We start from the raw sequence: 15,817 nt of genomic DNA, 5'->3' as shown, positions 1-15,817 counted from the left end.
AAAGCCTCAGGCAAATCTGCAGTGGTGGCACCTGCAGTGTCACCCCCTCACCCGGGACGGTGTCACTACAGCTGGGGGTGGCACAGGCACTGGAGGGACAGACAGTGACACACAGGACAGAGTGGGACGGGGCAGAGGGTGACAGTGTCACAGCGTGAGTCATGGTTTGGAGGCTGATGGGGATAGACAGGGGGGTGACAGGATCCAGGGTGATGGGCAGTGCTGGGATGAGGGTGACAATGTTGATGGGGACAGGGAGAAGAACCACAGGCGTGACAATGCCAGAGGGTAGTGGGCGCAATTGGGAGGGTGACAGTGCCAGGGGCAATAGGGAACACTGAGATGGAGGTGACAGTGCCCTCGGGGTGACAGTGCGGGGGGTGGCGAGGACAACTGGGGGGGTGACAGCACCCGGGGACAGCCGGGGGTGTCGAGAGGGGCGGGGGACCGGGACCACCGCCAGGGTGGCAGTGGCCGAGAGTGTCCATAGCCGGTTCCCCAGCCCGGCCCCGCCGCTTCCGCCCGGCCACAGGCAGGGGAGGGGGCGGGTCCCTCCCTCCCGCTGGGTCCCTCCCTCCCGCTGGTTCCCGGTAGCGGCGGGTCCCGCCCTGTTCCCGGTAGCGGCGGGGCCGTGCCAGCTCCATGTCGCGCAGGGCCATGGAGCAGCCCCGGCGCATCACCGACTCCTTCCCGCGGCGGCGGCGGCGGGGCCCCGGGCGGCCCCCGGGCAGGCTCAAGGACAAGAAGGACAAGGACAAAGTGCAGGTGAAGGTGAAGGTGCAGGTGCGGGACTGTCCCAGCGCCCCCTCGCAGCCCCCCGTGGACCCGGCGCTCCTGGAGATGCTGCGGCGCTTCGACCTCTCCTGGGAATACGGACCCTGCACCGGTGAGCACCCCCGGTTGTCCCGGTGGCCCCGGGCTCCCCCCGGCCCCGCTGACCCCCGGTATCCTGCAGGGATCACCCGCCTGCAGCGCTGGGAGCGGGCACAAGAGCTGGGGCTGAGCCCCCCCGGCCCCATCCGTGACGCCCTTCTGGAGCACCGGGACAACCCCGACGTCACCTACAGGTGGGTGTGGGGTGGGATGGGTGCGTGGGGGGCACAGGGCATCCTGTCCCGGTGCCCCCCACCCTTCCCGCTGACCCCCGTTGTGCCCCCGCAGCCTCTGGCACGAGTACGAGCTCTGAGGCGCCGCGCCGAGGGAATGGGGGGGACCATTCCCGACGCTCCCAGACCCTATTCCAGGGACACCGGGCGGATTAAAGCTGGTGTGAGCGAAGGAAGGGGTGCTGTGTGCTGTCTGGGGCGGCACGGGGCGGGGTGAAGCCCTTGGGGTGCAGGGGGAGGGCAGGGAGTTGCATCCCCCCCCCAAAAAAAGCCAGGTGGGGTGTCCAGCCACACAGTTTTAATGCCACCCAACTGCGACGCAGGGGGAAAAATCAGCTCTTGGGTGGAGAAAGGGAGGTGGGATTTTTTTCTCCAGAAATGGGGGGAAGAAATGAAGAATGAGGTATAAAATCAGTTGAAAGTGAGCACAGAGGGGTGAGGCAGGTGGCTGTGGGTTGTGGTGATGTTCTGCAGTGGGGTGGGAAGTGTGACAGCGTCCCGTGGGATTCAGATGTTTATTAGCCCTAATTAGCAGCTTTGCTGTGTGCAGAATCGTAAATAACAGGATATGTCTGTTAATTATTCGGGTTATCAATGACTTAATTCACCAGCTTTTTCTGTTGCTTTATCAATAAAATTAATAGTTTCTATCCCAAGGCTGCAATGGAGCGTCGGAGCTGGCAGTAACCTGGAATGGCGTGGGATGGGTGGGGGGCCACCCACAGCTCCCATCCCACTCACACTGCAGGCTCCCGACCTTCTGGATTGCATTACCCAGCCAGATCTTACTCCTCTGTTGGAGCTGCAGTCCCTTGGATATCTTTTACAGGGACATAATTCCTCTGCTGGGCACGGGACTGAGGTGTTTAGGTGGACCCCCAAAAAATAACCACTCCACAGCCAGCCAGCCCAGGGTTGTGCCCCCCTGGTGGGAAGAAGGAGGGAGATTCCCATGCTCCTTCCTTAGCAGAGGGTAAGTCCCAACCTGGTGGGTGTCCCAGGAAGGGGGGAAGTGTCTGGGATAGCTCCAGCCACAGGAACAACCCAAGGAGATGGACAGTAGCAGCCTCAGGGGCAGTACTAGCCAGGAATCTCCTTCCCTGGGAGAAGGGTTTAGGTGAGATTTTGGGAAGAAATTCCTCCCTGTGAGGGTCTGAGGCCCTGGCACAGGTTGCCCAGAAAGCTGTGGAAGTGCCCGAGGCCAAGTTGGACGGGGCTTGAAGCAACCTGGGATGGTGGAAGGTGTACTGTGGGTCAGGAGTGACATAACATGAAGGGACACCATGGTGGGAAGGGGGTGACACCATGACAGTGAGTGGCAGGGTGTGCCCAGCCTGCCCCTCTGCCACGGCCACAGCGGGCTGCAGGCTTTCTGCCCACTTCACTCCTTCGTTGCCGGGCCCCGGGACTGCCCCGGTCCCGCTTCCAGCACCAATTTCAGAGTTAATTCCAGCCCAGGCTCCAGTTCGGGCCTAGGCCGCAACGGTTGCCATGGCAACCCGGAAGTTGTGCTTCTCGCGCAAAGGCCGCCGGGAGTTGTGGTTCCCTGCGTGCCGCACAACATGGCGCGGCTGGGTCCTTGTGCGCGCCCGCCTCCCGCAGCCCCCAGAGCCCTCACTCTGGCCCCTGCTGACGGCGCCCCACCCTCCACGTGCTCAGGGCCACAGAGCCATCAGGGGGCTGCCATTTCCACACTTTATTGCCGGTGCAGGAGCGGTGTCGGTGTTCTGTGCGTGCGGGGCTGAGGCAGAGGCACCTCCCACCCCCAGAGCGCGGGCGTGGCGTGGGCGGGGCGCTCCGGCTCGATGACCCCGGCCCCGGGACAGGCCTCACCCCCTCGTTGCCGTGGCAGCGGGGGGGCCCTGTCCCACCTCCCCCAAATCAAGGAGTGGGTTCATCAGTGTGGGCGTTGTCAGGCGCATGGGTGTGGCACTGGGCGTGGTCGTCACTGTGGGTGTGGTCACCGAAGGGGGCGGGGCCGCCATCCAGGCTGGCCTGGCGCACCACCCCGCGCGGGCGGGATGAGGGTCGTGGCCTCGGCGAGGGATCCCCCACTTCCTCCGCGGCCTTGAACACCTGAGGGGGGACAGCAGGGTCATCCCATGCCGCTGTCACCCTGCGGCCGCAACCCTCAGCCCACCCCGGCCGCCGCTCACCTCCCCGGCCAGGGGCTCCCCGAGCAGCTCGGGGGGCTCGGGGGTCTCCAGCAGGCTGATGGTCCGCATGACGGCGCACAGGGAGATGCGGGGCCGCCGAGAGGCCCCCAGCAGCCCCCCGCCGGCTGCCTCCTCCTCAGAGGGCTGCGGGGACGCCAGCGGGGAGGACAGCGGGGACAGGATGCTCGTGTCCCTCGCGGTGTCCTCCTCGGGGTGCGGCGTCCTCTCGGCCGCCCGGGGCTCCCACAGGCTGCTGTGCCGGCTGCCACAGACCTGTCAATCAGCACCTGGCCACGCCCCCCGCTTGGAGCCACACCCACTCGGCAGGGTGGGGTTCCCATAGGCTCCTCCCCCACAAAATTCACCCCTCCCCGAATAGGGCCCCACCCACTCCACCCTCAGGGGTGTGGTCACAACAGCCCCACCCTCTTATCACACAGGGGTGTGGTTAGCCCAGGCCCCACCCCCTTGGTCCCTCCCACCTGTCCCCATTCACCTGCTCGTGCCCACCTGCCCTCACTCCCTTGGCCCCACCCTGCTGTCCCCACCCTGTCCCCACGCACCTGGCGCTCAGGATGCCCTGGTAGAAGTCGAGCTGGCGCATGAAGCCGGGGTTGGGCAGGACGCCGGGCCGGCGGTGCCGGACATGCCGCAGCGCCCGCTCCAGGGACCACCCGAATTCCTTCATGGCGTAGGCCAGCACCGTGGCGGCCGAGCGGCTCAGCCCCATCCGGCAGTGCACCAGTGCCCGGCCTCCCGCCGCCCTGTGGCACCCACTGCTGGCACCATGGCACGGGGGACACTCGGGGACACCGTGTTCACAGGGCTCCCAGTGCCCCCCTGCTGTCCCAGGATCCCCAGGGCTCCCAGCATCCCCCAGCCACCCCGGTGTCCCTGGGAACTCTGGTGTCCCCAAGGATCCCCTGCCCCAGAGTCCCCAAGCTCCCAGTGTACCCCGGCACCTCATTTATCAAGGCCCCCTCCCCGTGCCCCCCTCTCCCCTGGCCCCACCTCCAGCCCCTGCCCCTCTGTGCCCACGATGTCCCCCCTGGTGTCACCCCCCGTGCCCACCAACCGGACGCGGGAGAGGAAGAGGAAGGTGTCGTTCCAGTGGGGCAGGAGCTCGGCTGCCTCCTCGTCGTACACCCGCACATTCATGTACGTGAACAGTGCCGGGAAGAAGTTGTCGATCTCCCGCGCCACGTTCAGGATGTGGGTGACCCTGCGGTGACACGGGTGACACCCCAGTGGCATCCCATGATGACCCCATGACAGTGCCACCCCCTGCTCACCTATTCTGCTGCAGCTCCTCCAGGTTGGCCGCGTTCCACTCGGAGCCCTGTGTGGTGACAGCAGTGAGGGGTGGGGACGCTGCCACCACCCGCCCTGCCTGCCCCTCCCGCCCCGCTGCCCACCAGGAAGAGGTGCGGGAAGATGCGGGAAGGCCGATCCATCTGCGCCAGCACCAGCAGCATCTCGTTGTCGATGAAATCCTTGTGCTCGGCCAGGCTGTGCCCCGTGCGCCGCTCCAACTCCTCCCGCACCTGGGCAGCGCCCCGGGTGAGGGATGGCCCTGCCCGGCCCCACCTGTCCCCAGGACCCCCTGCCCGGTGCCACCCACCTCCTTGGAGGTGACGTTCTCCAGGTCGGCGCTGGCCATCACGTCCCGCAGCAGCACCCGCACCGCCTGCTCCGACAGCTCTGGCATCGCCGGCCTGGCACCGGCACGGCCTTGTCACTGGTGCCACCTGCCCCACCCAGACCACGCCCTGCCAGAGAGTGGCCGGCAGGCTGTGGGGCGCGGCAGGGGCGTGGCGGGGAGCTTACCGGAGGGGCGTGGGCGAGGCCGGGCGCACGGACTCGAGGTCGGCCATGGCCAGCCACTCGTTGAGGCAGCTCTGCTCCGAGCCCAGCTCCGCCGCGTAGCTGCGGGCCCAGGCCAGCGCGGGGCCGCCGGGGATGTGCCCGCCGCGGGCAGCGTCCTCACAGGCGCGGTGCAGCTCCTGCAGCACGGCCCTGCCGCACAGCACCTGCCACCCCTGCACTGCCAGCGCCACCCCCGACAGCTGTGTCCCCTCACTGGCTGTCCCCAGCGTGTGGGTGCCACCCAGACCCTCCCCAGCTCTATCCCCATGACTGTGCCCAGGTGCCCATGGTGGTGCCCGTGGTGGTGCTCGTGGTGATCCCCAAACCCCCGCTGCCCACATCCCTGTGTCCAGCTTGGTGCCCACGTCCCCGTGCCCAGGATGGTGACAGCATCCCCCGTGCCCAGGGCAGTGCCCAAATCTCCAGTCCCCGAGGTGGTGCCCACCCCCCTTGTGCTCACCATGCCACCCACACCCCCCGTGCCCAGGGTGGTCCCCACGCCCCCTGTGCCCCCGGTCACACGCGGGCCTCTCTCACCACATGGTCTGCACAGAGATGGGCTTGAAGATGCGGGTCTGTCCCCCCGATGTCACGCTGAACCCCCTGGGCACCGTGGGGATGCGCATGGGTCAGGGCATGCACCCCAGCCCCTCCAAGCCCCTCCCTGTCCCAAAATTCCAGCCTGCCCTTACCCGTCGCCGTCGAGGAACACCTGGGTGTCGCTCCAGAGGGGCAGCACCATGCCCAGGGTGCAGTGGGCGGCCCTGGGGCGGGCAGAGGTCAGGGGGTGCCGACGCCCCCCCGGGCCCCCCCCGTGCCCCGCTCACCCCTCGTGGGCGAAATCCACTCCCAGCAGCGCCGTCTCCGCCTCGGCTCCCTCCTCCTCCGGGCGCACAACCAGCAGGTACCGCACCCGCCGTGGCCGCGCCGACTCCAGCCGCACCGCCTGCAGGAAAGGGGGCATTGGAGGGGGGATCTGTCCCTTCCCAGTGCTCCCAGTGCTCCCAGTGACCGAGAAGAAGTATCAGGCAGGGCCATTTCCCCTCCTCATCACATCCTATTCCATCCCTGTCCCCATCCCATCTTATCTCCATCTTGTCCTCATCTTACAACATCCCCGTTCCCATTCTATTCCCACCCCATCCTACCATGCCCCCATGCTGTCCATATCCCACTCCCATTCCTTTCCTCTCTCTGTTCCCATCCCCATTCTGTCCCATCCCAGTCCTCTCCTGTCCTGTGCTCTCCCCATCCTGTCCCCACCTTCATCCCATCCCCATCTGCAGCCCAGCCCATTCTGTCCCATCCTGTCAATTTTCTCTCCCCACCTTGTCCCCATCCATATCCCATCCCCGTTCCTGTCCCCATCCCATCCCCATGTTCCTGGAGGGGGGGATTCGTGCCTCACCAGCCGGATGGCATCCTGGGGGCGCAGCAGCTGCATCATGAGGTGCAGGTGCTGCTCCTGCTGTCCTGGGGCCTGGCTGGGGGGCTCAGTCGGGGGGGGCTCGGCCGGGGGGGGCTCCTCCGCAGGCAGCAGCACCGCAGCCCCCTTGACCACGACGAAGCTCTGCCTGGGGGGCAGGAGGGTCCTGAGCACCCGGGGCACCCCCAGAGTGCTGCCCCAAGGCAGGGGCAACTGTGTCCCCTCCCCAGCCCGGGGCTTCGGAGCCCCCTCTCACCGTCGCTGCAGTTGGCCACGTCTGGGAGCATCTTCCTCCTGCAAATTGGGAGGCGATTCCTGGGGGAAATGTGACCCCAGGGCATGGACCAGACCCCACAAGCTCCCCTCAGCACAGACACCACAGTCTGGTGATCCCATAACAACACCCACCCCCTTCAAAGAGTGTGGGCCCCACGGTGGGGCATGGGGGCCCTTTGGGGGTCCCGCTGTGGAGATGGATCCTTGGGCACCCCCCTTGGGATGGCAGGGGGGGTCCTGCCCCTGTGCCCCCCACCCTTGGCTGGGTGGAAGTGCTGGAAGGGGGGGCCTGAGCACCCAGAAAAGGCCCAGTGGTTACTGGAGGAAGAGGGGAAGGGGGCACTGGGGGGCACTGGGGGGCACTGGGACAGCTAAGGGACCGGGAGCGCTGGGGAAAGTGGGAGCAACTTGGGACAACCGCCCTCCCCCCTTCACACCCCCATATTCCTCCCTTAACTTCGGGAAAACCTCAGCGGGGAGCACAGGAAACTCCAACACGTGCTGAGGGCAACTCGGCTCCCAGTAAACTCCCAGTAAAGTCCCATCGGAAGCGCCTGGGATAACCCCGCACCGGGAGCGACCAGAGCAACCTTCCCCCCTCCACCTCCGCGCTGGGACGGCCCGGGACCTTCCGCACCGGGAATCCCCGGGGCTCCGAGACACCCCCGCACAGCCCGCACTCCTCACACCGGCATCCCCCACACCGGCCCATTCCCCCAGGGCACCGCGACCCGCAGGAGCTCCGAGATCCCCCCGCGGTCCTTCCCGTACGCCCGCACCGGGAGCCCCCGCGGTTCTGGGACCGCCCGTACTCCCCCGGGAGCCCCTGTGCCAGCCCGCACCGGGATGTCCCGGGGCTCCGGGACCCCCCCGCCCCCCCCCCCCGTGCCGTCCCTGCCGGGATGCCCCGGCCCGGCGCCGCACTCACCGCGGGGCCTCCGGCGGAGCCCCCCGCCCGCCGCACCGTCACCAGCGCCATGCCCCGCCGCGCCGCCCCCCCCCGCACCAGGAAGCGCCTCCGCTGCCCCGCCCGATCGGGAACGGGAACGGGAGCGGGAGCGGGCACGGCCCCGGGCACGGCCTGGCACGGCACGGCCCCCCTCCGCCACGGAAACACGGCAGCCGGGACCCCTAGACCGCCCTCCGTCAGAACGGGACCTCCCCGGCGCCCCGGAGCCCCCCCGGGACCCACATCCGTGTGGGCAAGGCAGGATTGACACTCCAGCACTTGGGACACCCCCAGTTCCTCTGAAAGTGGGAGCCCCCCGGCACGTGGGACCCTCCCCCAGGTCCCCAGAATGTGCGATGCCCTCCCCAGATCCCCAAAAACTGTGGACCCCCCTAGGGTCACCGGCATCTGGGACACGCCAGGTTTCATCCGGTGGGATTCCCCCAAGTGTCCCCGGCAGGTCACCCCCAAAGAACCCCTTGTCACCCCATGGCTCCCCAGCCAAATTCCCCCTCCCTGGGCAGGGGTCTTTTCCCGAGTAATATAAACGAAATAAATCAATCCCTGGGCCAGGAACGGGGGCACAGGGCCAGATTTGAGGCGAGCTGAAGAGAAGCACCCCACCAGTGCCACCCACACGCTTACTGGGTGAGCCCCATCACCTGAGCCCCACCCCACGTGCAGGATCCATCCCTTTTCCCACGCTCCACCCATGGGACACCCCACCCATCACCCCCCAGGCACAGACAAGCGTGTGTGTATATATATATATATGTATATGTACATGTACAGACATTCGGGGCCCCCCTGCCCCGCACTGCCCCAAAGCATGGGGCCTGGGGGTCCCCCGCAGCCCCCCCCCCACACTGGAGTGCCTTAAAATAGGGGTCACCCACATCCCACGGGGATCCCTGGGTCCGTCCTGCCCCCCACGGGGTCACGGTACAACACCAAAGAGGAGGGGGGTCCCTAGGGAGGGGTCCTGGGCATTGGGGTGTCCCTGGAGGGGGGGTCCCCAGGTGAGGGTCCCTGGGCTGAGGTTTGGGCCTGGCAGGAGAAGAGCCCTGGATTGGGGGTCCCGGGGGTAGGAGGATCCCTGGATCAAATTCCCCGCTGCGGGGGCTGTGCCCACATCAGGGGGGTCCCCATCACGGCGGGGCCACACCGGCACCGGCTGCTGCCCAGGCGCTGGGGCGTCCTGGTGTGGGACAGTGCCCACACTGGGGTGTCCCCTGGGCGGGGTGTCCCTATCCCTGCAAGGGGTGTCCCCACGTGGGACATCCGTGTCCCTGCGTGGGGTGACCCCACATGGGACACCCTCGTCCCTGCGTGGGACGTCCCTGTCCCGGCGTGGAGCGCCCCGGGGCGCTACTTCTCGGTGAGGGAGAGGCGCAGGATGCGCTGGAGCTCCTCGTCCTCCTCACGCCGCCGCCGCTCCCGCTCCTCCTGCTCCCGCTCCGACAGCGCCATGGCCAAGCGCAGCTGCTCCGCAAAGCTGCCGTACCCGGGGGGGCCCGGGGGGCTCCCGCCGCCCGCTCCTGGGGGACTCCCGGCGGCCGGGGGCTCGGCGCTGGGCCCGGCCTGCAGCAGCATGCTCTCCTGCAGGGCCCTGGCGAGGGGACAGCAGCAGGACCACACCCTTGTCACAGGAGTCACACCCCCCTCTGGCACACCTGTGCCCCACCCCAGGTGGCCACACCTCCTTCACACCCCATATTGGACTGGAGAGCCACGCCCTGTCCCACATGCCCCGCCCAGATGCTAGCCACACCCACACCCGCGGTTAGCCACGCCCATTATGACCACACCCTTTGGGCAGCAAGAAGCCCCTCCCGTGGCCCCACCCTGACACCTTTAACCCCTGCCCCTCTGACCCCCACGGACCTGTACCTGCCCCACCCTGACACCTTTAACCCCTGCCCCTCCCAGTCTGGCCCCGCCCAGGTGAGGTGGGTGGGGCACCCCCGGGCCACGCCCCCACGGATGGGGTTCCATGGATGGAACCTCACCTTTCCAGCTGCAGGTCCTCGTCGTAGGGCGGCGGCTCCGCGCCAGGGCGGGTGTTGGTCAGCGCCTCCCAGATGGTCACCTGTGGGGCGCAGCCACACGTGAGGGGCGTGCCCAGGCGCGTGTGGGGCGCGTCCAGGCGAGGGGGCGCGGCCGCACCTGGTCGGTCTCGGTGCCGGCATCCAGCAGGCTCTGCTGGATGGCGAACTGCAGCAGGTCGTCGTCCTCATCCCGCAGGGGCTCGCTGCGCCCCGCGCCCAGCACCGTGTACCCCGCCGGCACCTCGAACACGCCCGCCTCCACCTCGCACGGGAACGGCCACGCTGCTGCGCACGGGGAGCCGTCAGCACCCTTGGGTGTCCCCACGGCACCCCGCATCCATGGCACATTGCGCCCACAGCACCCCACGGCACCCCCACAGCTCCCCATGGCATGCTACAACACTCCACATCACCCCACTGCATGCCCACCCCACTCCGTATCCATGGAATCCCGGCACTCCCTGGCGCCAGGACCCTGCCAGCCCCACCTCTGGGCCCGGAGGGCTGGGTGCCAGGGGGGTGGGCGCCGGGGGGCTCCTGGGGGGCACAGATCCGCACGGAGCCCAGGGGCTGGTCACACCCGCACAGGTTGCTGAAGGTGATGCGGGCGTTGAGCACGTGGAACAGGGGGATCTCTGTGGGTACAGCAGTCAATTAAGGCCCCAGTGAAGCCCTGCCCCTAATTAATCCCGCCCCAAAGGAAGCTTTCCCTCTCACCGATCTTGATGGGGAAGCCAGGGGGCAGCTTGAGGGTGATGAAGTCGCGCAGTTTGGCGAAGTGGGCATTGGAGATGGCCATGAGGTCGATGATGGGTGTCACCTGCTCCGCCAGCGACAGCGGGTGCTGCTCGCACAGCCACAGAGTCGCCTTGAACCTGCCCGGGCACCGCCGTGGGCACGGGGACCCAGTGGGGCCACGGGCCACCAGCACCGCCCCAGGGCCCTGGCCACACCCCCGGGGTATGGACACCCAGTGGCACGGCCCCAAGGACCCTGTCACCACCCCATGGATGCTGATGTCCAGTGCCACTGTCCTGGGAGTCCATCATCACCTCACTGCCACTTCCTGGGACCTGGCACCACCCCCATGTCACAGCCCCTGGGATGCCATCACCACCCCCAGGGCTCCTGTCACCTGGTGTTCCGTCCCTTGGGATCCCATCTCCACCCCCTGTAAGTCCTGACACCCAGTGCCACATCCCCAGGACCTTGTCACCATCCCATAGGTCTTGACCCCGGGGCGGTGGCCTCACCTCTGCACCTTGCTGGACATCTCAATGGGGCGCCCGATGTTGCGGGTCTCCAGGTCGAAGTGGGGGTCGAAGTACTCCTCGGGGGTGATGGCCGTGGGGTTGGTAGGGCTGGCAGCCTGCAGGACAGGTGCCTGTGGGGACACCGGCACCGCTCAGCCCCCCCTGGAGACCCCCAGTTCCCCAGGGACCCCCTGGGATGGCCACTCACCCCGTTGTGGGTGCCGTGCTGCTGCGCGATGCCCAGGAAGGAGTGGAAGGGTGTCTTGGAGCCTGCAGGGGAGAGGGAGGTGCAGGGGTGAGCTGTGGGCAGTGGGGGGGACCCCCGGGGCTGGCACGGGTCACACCCCTCTTGGGTGACACCCCGCACGCCTGTCACACGTCACACGCACAGTGTCCCACGCCTGACACGTGTGCCACCCAGGAAGGGTGGCGTGCCCCCGCCGTGTACAGGCCCCCTGACTGGCTGACGGGGCTGTCACCTTTGCTGCGTGACTTGTCCTGGTCAGAGAGATGCTCCGTCCTGGTCTTGGTCACCAGCTCGACGTTGCTGGCACTGTACACCTGGTGTGGGGACAACATCAGCCCTGCCCCACTCCAGGCCGTCCCCAGCATCCCCCCCTGCCTCCGTGCTCACCTTGGCCTCGTAGCCGCTGACCACCTCCATCTTCTCCGAGCGCCAGCCCCAGATCCCAGACTTGTTCCTGGGGGAGGAGGGAGGCCTCAGGTCACCCTCTTGCACCAGCGTTTCCTTCCCCTCTGCCCACACTTCCCCCTCGCGCGGCCCCTTCCCGCTGAGCGCTGCTCTTCCCAGCCCCCTCCCACCTCTCGAAGGCGATATTCCGGGTGTCCAGGTGCGTGGAGACGATGGGCGAGGTGAGCCGGCCGGCCACGTGCTCCTCGGTGGGCTGCATGGCCGCCAGCAGCAGCTCGGGCTCGTGCAGGGCCAGCGCCAGCGTCTCCGTGTACACCACCTGCTTGTCGTGGTCCACCTCCATCACCACGGCCCCCTCGTCTGCGTGGGGGACACGGGTGGGGTCAGTGCCCAGGCCCCCATGATACCCCCCGGCCTGGAGGTGGTTTGGAGGAATTGGGTATGAGAGGGGGACCCCTCAGGAAGGAAGAATTGGGGTCCCCATGGAGTGGCTATAGAAGATCTGGGGGAATTGGGGGTCCATCGAGGTACATGTAGGGGCTCAGGTGGTCCCCTCAGCATGGGGGAATTGGGGTGTCCATGGAGTCACTACAGAGGATCTGGGGAACAAGGGGTCCCTGGTACGTGTAAGGACTGAGGTGTCCCCCTCAGGACGGGGGAACTGAAATCCCAGGGGGGCCCTCTGGGAGATCTGGGAGGTCCTTATGAGAGTATTTATAGTGCAGGGGGCCTGGGGGATCCCCAGGGGAGTCCCTGTAGGGGATATGGGGTCTTTACAGGGGCGCACTTAGAGTGCAGGGGGTCTGCGGCTCCACACAGTGACCAGAAGGCCCCCAGGGAATCCAGACAGCTCTTTACGGTGGTGTACTTATGGTGCAGGGAGTCTGGGGTGACTGAAGGGTCCTGGGGGGCCGCGGGGGGGGGGGGGGGGGGGGGGTTTGAGCTGACCTTCCCCCTTGAAGATGTAGCTGCGGCGGCCGCGCTGCCACGTCATGTGCTCGAAGCCCAGCAGGGTGGTGTCCACCCGCAGGCTCTCGCCGCGCTTCCACACGCGGTACACATCACTGGGACACACCTTGGACACCAGGGGCACTGCGGGCACAGGGACCCCTCAGCCCCGCGGCTGGGGGAGACCCTGGCGACCCCCTTCCCCCGCCCAGCCCGGCCACGCTCACCCCAGCTGGTGAACTCCCACTTCATCTCCACGTAGAAGTCGGATGCCTGGAAGGGATGAGGAGCATGGTGGGGGATGTGTGGGGTGGCTGGGGGCTCCCTGCTGGGGTCACTGGGGAGGGGGGGAGCCTTGAGCAAAGGGATGGGGATCCCTACTAGGGTCCTGGCAGAGTGGGGCGATGTGGGGAGTGTCCCTGGGGAGGTCTGGGGGTGCAGGGTGCAGTTCTGAGGGGCCGTACCCGCCGCAGCTTGCTGAGCAGCTCAGGGATGCCGGCGAGGCGCCGCGTCGCGCGCTGGTAGTCGCGGTACTGGAGCACCAGTTGCACCATCTCGGGGTCCCCCGTGCTCACCGCCTCCTGCAGCACTGGGGACACGGGGCGCCGTCAGCCAGGGTCACCCGCACCCCTGGATGGTGTCCCCAAGTCCCCGTGGTGGCCCCGTACCCGTCCATCCGTTGGCGTTCTCCCGGCCCACGTTGGCGTTGTGCCGCAGCAGCACCCGCACCGACTCCAGGTGGCCCAGGGACACGGCCAGCTCCAGGGGCGTCCGGCCACGCGGGTCCGTCAGCTCCACGTCGTGCTGGAAAGGTGGCGGGGTCACTGTCCCCTCCCCGTGCCACCTCAGTGCCCCCCCTGCACCCCCCGTGCTCCCAAGGCCTGGTGCTCCCAGCCCCCTCTTCTCCCAGTGCTACTAACCCGATCCCAGAGCTCCCAGTTGCTTCCAGGCCTTTGGTGCTACAGCCCCGTATTATCCCAGTGTCACCAGTCCTTCCAGCGCCACCAGTTCTTCCAGTGCTCCCAGTCCCCTGAGTCCCAGTCTCCCCTGGTACTCCCAGTCCCCACAGCGCTCCCGGTCTTCCTCCTGTGTTCCCAGTTCCCCCAGGTGCTCCCCGTGGTGTCCTCCCCACCCAGTGCAGCCAGCTCCCCACACTCCCAGTCTTCCCAGCCTCCCTCCAGTTCCCCCAGTGCCCTGTGTCCCCAGCTCCCCCAGTGCTCCCAGTCTTCTCCCAGTGCTCCCCGTGCCTGTGTCCCCAGCCTTCCCTAGCGCTCTCAGTCTCCCTCCAGTGCTCCCAGTCCCTCAAGGCTCCCCAGTCCCCGCAGTGCTCCCGGTCCTTCCAGCCCTCCCAGCATCCCCCCCCACCCCCCCGCGCAGAGCGCTCCCGGTTTCCTCCAGAGCTCCCAGTCCCCCCCAGCATTCCCAGTGCTCCCAGTCCCCCCACCCCCGCGCTGCGGGCCCCGCCGTTCTCCTCCCCATCCCCTCCCGTTCCCGGTGCCGGTGCGTGGGGGGGTGCCCGCTGCCCGGCGCCGCTCCCGGTGCCGCTCCCGGCGCCGTTCCCACCGTCCCCGCGCGCAGGGCGCTGTCCAGCGCCTGGTGCCGGTTGTGCCAGACGAGCCGGTGCAGCGGGAAGGTGTCGGCGGGCCGGGCCATCCCGGCACCATGTCCCCGGGGCCGCCGGGGCGGACGGACCGGGCCGCAGCGCGGGGCCTGCCCGCAATGGCTGCGCGGGGGCGGCGGCGGCGCAGCGCGGCGGCGCGGGGCGGGGCCGCACCGGGCACCGGGAACAGGCAACGGCACCGGGAGCGGCGGATGGCAGCGGGAACAGGGAACGGCATCGCCGCCGGGAGCGCGCACGGCAGCGGGAACGGGAAAAGGGAACGGGCATCGGCACCAGGCACAGGCACCGGCAAAGGGAACGAGAACGGGGCACCAGGGAGGGGAACAGGCGCCGGACTCGGGAATAGCATCGGCATCGGGAACGGGAGTGGGAGCAGGCACTGGGAACGGCACCGGGCACCGTGGTTTTGGGCACCGCCACTGCAGCAGAACCGGGAATGGGACTGGAACCGGCACCGGCCACAGTCCGGGGCTGCCCCCTCTCCCCCCCCTCCCGCTCGGGTTGACCCCAGGGACCCGTTAGTCCCCAGCTGACCCCCGCTACCGGGGGCTGCCGGTGCCCGGGGCTCCCTGACCCGTTCTATGTCATGACATCAGGGGGTACCTGCTGCTCGGAACCATCGTGCACCCAGTCATGGGTTTATCCCATCCCATCCCATCCCATCCCATCCCATCCCATCCCATCCCATCCCGTCCCGTCCCGTCCCGTCCCGTCCCATCCCATCCCATCCCGTCCCGTCCCATCCCATCCCCTCCCGGCCCTGCCGCTCCCCAGGAATGCCGGAGCACCGGCCCGGCTGCGCCGCGCCCCAACGCGCTGCCCGCAGGCTGGGTGCGGGCAGGAGAGGTGGCCCCTGCACTGTCTGGTGACAAGGGACAGCCAAGATCATCCCTGGGGACAGCGCAGCAACGGGGGACACGACCCCCGGCACCCCCCGCTGGCCCGGCACCCCCATTCTGTGGGACTTGGGGATGCTCTGGGATGTCCCAGAGTGCTGGTGTGTCCACAGGGGGACATAGAGGAAGCTCCCACACGACAGGAGGTGTCTAGCACTCCGTGCCACCCTCGGCGGGCATGGAGACATCTCCCCCCCACCCCCGCAAGTGAGGTGGAGCCGGATGATGTTTTTGTATCCTTTTATTATAAAAACTCTTTTTTTCTTTTGCATTCTCACATCTCTGCTCATGAAAACCTCACTCACCCAACTGCCCCGGCCCTGCCCAGTGCCCCCCCAGCCCCGGGAGCAGAGCGACCAGAGACCAGTATTTACAGATGCTGCCAGGGACTGGCGGGGCATGGGGCACCCCTGTGCCCACCCCCTGGCTGATTTAGGGGGGGTCCCACCTCCTCCTTCCTCCTCGGGAGGGAGGGCAGGGGGTGCCCTGGGGAGGGGCAGGAGGGGCAGCAGCAGAGCCGGGGGCGCAGGGGACCCGTGGCACAGTATTTACAGGGGGTCCCCCCGGGCACACACTCACTCACACAGAGCCACACACACACACACACACACGAGGGGTTG

At 67.8% G+C, this 15,817-nt stretch overlaps 3 protein-coding genes across 6 annotated transcripts; 1 reads left to right on the top strand and 2 right to left on the bottom strand.

Moving 5' to 3' along the window:
- The first annotated feature begins 581 nt into the window (after window positions 1-581).
- Window positions 582-1,756, top strand: POLD4 (DNA polymerase delta 4, accessory subunit). The gene is made up of 3 exons (XM_048306856.1): window positions 582-886; window positions 956-1,067; window positions 1,162-1,756. Exons 1-3 carry the CDS (start codon window positions 643-645, stop codon window positions 1,184-1,186), a joined length of 381 nt encoding a protein of 126 aa, XP_048162813.1. The 5' UTR covers window positions 582-642; the 3' UTR covers window positions 1,187-1,756.
- Window positions 1,757-2,787: 1,031 nt separating this feature from the next.
- SSH3 (slingshot protein phosphatase 3) lies at window positions 2,788-7,824 on the bottom strand. 3 transcript variants are annotated; one of them, XM_048306664.1, is made up of 14 exons: window positions 7,759-7,824; window positions 6,811-6,848; window positions 6,537-6,702; window positions 5,956-6,074; window positions 5,821-5,892; window positions 5,666-5,731; window positions 5,090-5,278; window positions 4,884-4,977; window positions 4,678-4,806; window positions 4,555-4,601; window positions 4,338-4,484; window positions 3,826-4,026; window positions 3,263-3,524; window positions 2,788-3,182 (listed from the first exon to the last, which is right to left on the bottom strand). In XM_048306664.1, exons 1-14 carry the CDS (start codon window positions 7,807-7,809, stop codon window positions 2,988-2,990), a joined length of 1,776 nt encoding a protein of 591 aa, XP_048162621.1. In that variant the 5' UTR covers window positions 7,810-7,824; the 3' UTR covers window positions 2,788-2,987. The 3 variants fall into 3 exon arrangements, with proteins under 3 accessions (XP_048162621.1, XP_048162622.1, XP_048162623.1); XM_048306665.1 differs by lacking the exon at window positions 7,759-7,824 and having other exon boundaries at window positions 6,811-7,690; XM_048306666.1 differs by lacking the exons at window positions 2,788-3,182; window positions 7,759-7,824 and having other exon boundaries at window positions 3,302-3,524; window positions 4,334-4,484; window positions 6,811-7,693.
- Window positions 7,825-8,534: 710 nt separating this feature from the next.
- Window positions 8,535-14,413, bottom strand: ANKRD13D (ankyrin repeat domain 13D). 2 transcript variants are annotated; one of them, XM_048306696.1, is made up of 15 exons: window positions 14,244-14,413; window positions 13,349-13,484; window positions 13,145-13,269; window positions 12,908-12,953; window positions 12,681-12,824; window positions 11,903-12,092; window positions 11,715-11,781; window positions 11,560-11,641; window positions 11,289-11,350; window positions 11,081-11,211; window positions 10,545-10,702; window positions 10,316-10,462; window positions 9,946-10,112; window positions 9,789-9,868; window positions 8,535-9,388 (listed from the first exon to the last, which is right to left on the bottom strand). In XM_048306696.1, the coding sequence occupies exons 1-15, from the start codon at window positions 14,331-14,333 to the stop codon at window positions 9,148-9,150; spliced, it is 1,866 nt and encodes a 621-aa protein (XP_048162653.1). In that variant the 5' UTR covers window positions 14,334-14,413; the 3' UTR covers window positions 8,535-9,147. The 2 variants fall into 2 exon arrangements, with proteins under 2 accessions (XP_048162653.1, XP_048162654.1); XM_048306697.1 differs by having other exon boundaries at window positions 9,946-10,109.
- Window positions 14,414-15,817: the final 1,404 nt, after the last annotated feature.

The sequence above is a fragment of the Corvus hawaiiensis genome, chromosome 6 (genome assembly GCF_020740725.1).
Source record: "Corvus hawaiiensis isolate bCorHaw1 chromosome 6, bCorHaw1.pri.cur, whole genome shotgun sequence".
NCBI lineage: Eukaryota > Metazoa > Chordata > Aves > Passeriformes > Corvidae > Corvus > Corvus hawaiiensis.
Note: the sequence above shows the minus strand (reverse complement) of the source record. Positions and strands in the feature narration are given on the sequence as shown.